General features: G+C 43.9%; 1 protein-coding gene across 2 annotated transcripts in view; it reads right to left on the minus strand.

The window, feature by feature from the left end:
• RBFOX2 (RNA binding fox-1 homolog 2) overlaps positions 1 to 5,571 on the minus strand; it is a 55,782-nt gene that overhangs the window by 31,545 nt on the left and 18,666 nt on the right. For both annotated transcript variants that reach the window (XM_010171609.2, XM_010171611.2), the window contains one exon: positions 61 to 114. In XM_010171609.2, the coding sequence (XP_010169911.1) occupies positions 61 to 114 (54 nt within the window). The remainder of the gene's footprint in view (positions 1 to 60; positions 115 to 5,571) is intronic.

Raw genomic sequence — 5,571 nt, forward strand, 5'->3', positions numbered from 1 at the left:
ATGAACTGCCTTTTACTCTGCAATCAAAACAAGAGAAGCAGGTACAGAAACAGGACTTACCTTCGAGCCACGCTCATTAAAGATTATCTCTACATCAAGGATTTTGCCGAATTGCTGTGGAGAGACAAGGGAGAAAAAAAAAAAAGATTTATTTTTGTCAGTCCGTTTTTCCTACCTTTTGGGGGCTGGCTTAGTGCAAGAAGACAGGTAAGAGTATTTCCATTTCTGGTAAATTCAGAAACAATTAAAATGGCCAACCCCCAAGAGTTTATTTTTCAGAAAAAAGATCATTCAACTTCAAACTGTGACATACAGCAGGCTGTCAATAACCTATGCAAGTTTATAACTTACGATACAACTCTGACCTCTGCCTCAGCCTGGAGACCCCGAGGAGAGCAGGGCCCCACTACTCCACACTGTTTCAACAACTGGTTCCAAAGAGTTCCCTTGCTTAGCACAGAGCAAAAATGGGAAATGAGAGCTACAAGCTGGAAAGGAGTTTTACCACACTCTCTGGAACAACATATGGATAGTATCCTTCACCTCAGAACACATTAAAAATGTTTTTATTGAACTGGTCATATTCAAACCAGTAACCTATAGGTAAAGACATCACCACTTTAACAGAGCTCTGCAATGCTCTGTCCTCAAGAAGCATCAATGTTGCATTTCCAAACTTGAGGTCTGCTCTCCAGAAAGACAGGTCTAAGACTAATTTTCAGGAGCACATATACAGAGCAGTCTTAATTCTAGAGATGTATACTGCACTCAGACAAATGCTGTATCTGAGCACTTCTCCTACCCCATTATTTACAAAAGCTTCCATCAACATAGTTTTGATCTCACTGCTTGGAGAAGATTTAAAGATGTCAGCAAATGAAGGAAGGGTCAGCAAGAAAAGAGGGGACGGTTTCACAGTTAGGAAAGATGACGGACACAGCCTCTGGGCACTGGGACACTCTTCACTTTGTCACAGTGCTCTTAACATAGGATTTAGTTTTTTGTGGGCTTTTTTTGTGGGTTTTTTAAATTAAAATTTCCATTCAGATTCAAATGGGTATAATGCTCATTTTGTGGGTGCCCTGCTTGAAGGACTTGCAGCCAGATTTGCAGACATCAAACATTTACAACAGTGAGCCATGATGACTGAGGAGAAGCTCTGAATACATAAAGCAATAAAAAGCTATTAAGTCCCTTGAACAAGTATTCCACAACTGTCTTTAAGCAAACAAAATGCTTCCAACAATTTTAGCTATAGTTTGTCTGCTTCTATTCTCCATTCTTAAAAAGGAGATAGTCATATTCTTTTACAAATGTTGGTTCACAGATGTTGTTTTTGCTGTTCTATTGTTTAAGGACAATACTTGATCTTCTATTCATCCCAAGAACAATTTAATTCACAATATCCCACATTACACAAAGTTTGAATAATGCTAACGTAAACATGCTTCTTCCTTGAAACCTCAACATCTCAATAGCTTAGGCTTCATCCACGCTGGATCCTCTTCGGACCGCTTCTGTGCCAGTCACACCTAAAATACATCTCCGATTTCTATCCTATGCTTGGTGTGGGCTTGTCTATAAAGGCAATTAACCGTTGATTGCTTTTTGTTTTCTTTGTTGCATATGGCTTGAGCACTGCCATGAAAGAAATCAGTCACAACTGCTTTCTTAGTAGACTATTTCAGTGTCATTACATGATAGGGGCTGAACCAATTTAACAGCTCACGGCTGCTGAAAGGCTGTCCCTGCCCCCCTGTCTGGTCTCAACAGCTCCCTAAAGCTGGCCCAAGTCTTCATTCTCACCTGTAGATAAACTGATACAGCTCACCGATCCTGTGGAAAAACTAGCCCAACAAGAGGAATAAATACAAAGTTTCTGACTATTTACTGATTTGAAGTGGCTCAAAGGGTCAGGTGAGCATTAGGGCCCTGAGAGACAATAGGAAGTGGAAAGCAGCACACCCTGCTGAAGAGCAGGATCTGTCCCTGCCAGATCAGCTCAGCAGCCTAGCCTTGCCACACATGCTGAAACAGCCGGGCTCTCAATAAATGCAAATGCCAAGATTATTTTCAGAATCTTCAAAGTCATTAAAAAAAAAAAAAAAAATCACCATTTTCTACCTCATTAGAATCATCTCAAAAGAGAACAAACTGTGCAGCTTCTGGTGCACAATTATGCCGTGCCATCTTCCCCTTTCTCCACACCCAACTGGGCCTGGATCCTCGGGTATCAGTGCCAGCGCTGCCTGCCAGCCCCGTTCGGCTGGGTCACCACGCAGGCTTTCCACACCAACAGGAAATCCTGCCTTGTGCGTTTAATTTCTGACAAAAAGCCGCCAGTAAGGCTGAATGTGAGCAGCCTCACCTAGCTCCATGAGAGGTGGCAGGGCTGTCTCCCTGCCCTGTAGATGATGGTGGTACATCATTTCCTAGATGACAGAATTCAGATCACCAAACTGTGCGGCTGCAGTGAGCACGAGCCTGATAACTCCTGCAACGAGCTACATCCACCCGTGTAAACTGCCCTGATCTCTTTTCTACCTAGGAGTGTTTGAAGAGGCAGGAGGGAAGGACCTGCTCGGGAGAGAAGAAACAGAGACAACAGAGACTAACTGAGGTTTGCTGGGGAGGGGTTTCCTGCTCTCTGAAATTCCCTGGAAGAAAGCAACATGGCCGTGAGGCAGGACAATGTGTGCTCAACTCTTCAGGACTCTGCTGTGGCCGTTGGCACAGCTGCTCTGATAGCTCCTAACACCACAACTCTTGTCCTCACTGCTGCATCGGTTACAGCAGCTCCAGCACTGGAGGCACTTTTTTTTTTTTTTTGGTAGTGTGCCAGAATTTCCCTGAAGAATGAAAGCAGTAAAAAAAAAAACCAAACAAAAACAACCTAGTTCATTTTAACAGTTTGTATCTCCTTCAAAGCTGAATCTAATTTAGTGGAACATAAAAAGGCACTTTGTTCGCTGATGGTGCTTCCCCTACCAAATGTCAACAGCCTACTGCAAACAATGGAAGTTTTAAGAGGTCCTTAGTGAAAGGTCACAATTTTTGTATGGGAAATGCTAGGCCGTCTAAATAAAAGGGTCAACTCCAAATGCCCCATAGTAATTTTTTAAAATCATATATACAGGCATGTTTGTATTTTCCAGCAGACAGAGGGTCTGGCCAAATAAAACACGATCCATGCTTAGGTAATCCATGAGGACTAACCCTCTAATCTCTAACCCTGAAGACATGAATCACTGTTCTCACAGACTTGATTTGTTCACTCAATGATTACCAAGAACTTCTACTTATGACCCTGTGCAGCCACAGGGGAAAAAAATCCTCTCAGCAGAGTTCAAAGCCTCTGAAGAAGGGATTGCAGGACTACATACCTCAAATGCTCCCCACCATGACTTAGAAAGCTTACTATGTGACCAAGAAGCCAGCATCCCCCCCATCAAGTCAGGTTGTGCAAGAAGCTTCCTTCATGAGCTGCTCATGCACATGACACATGATGGCTACACATGTGTTTATCTATACACACAGACTTCTAGTCACGCTGTGGTACAGGAGCTATAGCACATTGTTCTATCTTAGTCCTCTGCTCCCTGGAGTGGCCTTGTACCAGCTTTTAGTTATTTTTCTGTAAAGCAGGTAAATGAGAATCATTTCCTCCACAATGGTAGCAGGGGTCATTGGAAATAACAGTTTTAAGAGGCATAAAGATATTAACAGACATTGGCTATGATCAGAACCCATTTTCTTGCTTGAACATGATGCACCTTAGAGATGCAAGGGCACTGTGCAAGGAAGGTATATGCCTGCTGTGTGTTTCTGTCCACCCAGATGACATGAAGACAGCAGATTTTTCCAGCAGAGGCCATAACTACATTACATATAATGAATTTGAGAGATCTGGCACCAGAGAGCTTTTGCCTTCCAAGGCACTAACAGTTTGGTAGGGCCCCTCCTGTATGCTCTGTTCCAGCTGGCCCTGCCTCCTCTCTCCCTGTCTAGAGCTTTCAAAATCAGCTCCAAAACATGCCAGACAAAGAACTTAACCCTAAAGATGCAAACAACAGGAAGTACAAAGTAAATTCTCTAGAAATCACGGAGCAACAAAAGGTAATGTGAGCCACCATCCAACAATCTCACATCACTACAAGAGAACTCTGTATGCCCAAGCAGCTTTGCACTCGTCCTACAAAATTCACTTGAGACGAGTGCACTGAACTAGCTAAACCTTGAAGGTGCCAAACAGATCATTCTCAAACATGGTCAAAATTCAAAACAGCCAGGAAATCATCCTTCTGTGCAGAAAACCATTTCAGGTCCTCACACTTGAGGTGCATGAGCAAGAACACTTAATATGCAGGATAGGTCCCTGCCGCAGAGAGAGCCCTTACCCCAGCTCCCGGCTCTGTGGGATATTCGTTCAGCTGCGAACAGCTGGCTCCACTGCAGCGTGTGTTAGTCAGTGCTTAGCTATGGTAGCACAGGGTCTGCCAGAGCTACGCTGCTATCAGTACATGAACTTCCTCACCTAAAGCTGAGTCACATCTCTTCAACACAGTGGGGCCAACTCTGCTACAGTCAACCCTGTTCAGCCAAGCAACACCAGTATGCTTTGCTGACAGGAAGATGGAAGCATCAAGGATTTAGAAACCAAAGCACTACCATAGTTTACCAACTGAACAGTCAATAAACAAGCACCCAGCCCTTACTAGGGTTGACCTGTTGCCCAACAAAACACACGTTTTCTAAGAAACCAGACTTTAAAAGGAAGCCACACAAAGAGTACACATTTCTAACGGGATTTACAGATCGCAACCATCTCAGCAAACAAAGTGACGAGGAACATAGTTTCTCAGTCATTTGTTATCCTCTGACTCACAAATAAAAGATTAAATTTTAAACAGTGAGAGGGGGTGAACAGTACCACAAGGTACCATTCCGGAGATCTTAACACCAGGCCAGCTTCCATGTCTACCCTTCCAGCTCCTCGTTCCTACCTTGTGCCATCCCCAAAGGTGTGACTGCACCACAGAAAAGGTACTTAGACCCATGCCCACAAAGCAGCGCACATTCAGAGGTCAGCTTGAGAGGACTCACACATGCAGATGGAATATAAAACTAGGTTATGAAAGACAACTCCATCTAATTTTACCCAGGCCTTTTATGCAAGTAAATTCCAGCCACAGCACAACACCTGTTTTCCAAATGATGTTCAGCCCACTCTCACTGCAGACTCATATGTAACTCTCATGAAAACCTAAACAAACCTTACATAAAAGTATGATCCAGCCATCACTGCCTTCCTCCAGACGGTCATTAAAGAAGTTTCCATGCCCTGTGGTGTCAGCACACAGTTTTTGCAGAACAAGACAGACAGTACAACAGTTGCTGACAGCTGCAGCAGCACCAGTACCCCTGTGCTAAGTACCATAGCCCCCAGAATAGCTGTGCAGGCAGAGCAGGATGCTCAAGCAGCACTGAGCACACAAGTCCCTTGCAAAAGGTGACTCCAAAAATCACATCAGGATAATGAACAGCAGTGCCACTTCTAACTCCACCCAACAT

Source organism: Antrostomus carolinensis, unplaced genomic scaffold (assembly GCF_000700745.2).
Source record: "Antrostomus carolinensis isolate BGI_N321 unplaced genomic scaffold, ASM70074v2 scaffold8367, whole genome shotgun sequence".
NCBI classification, from domain to species: Eukaryota; Metazoa; Chordata; class Aves; order Caprimulgiformes; family Caprimulgidae; genus Antrostomus; species Antrostomus carolinensis.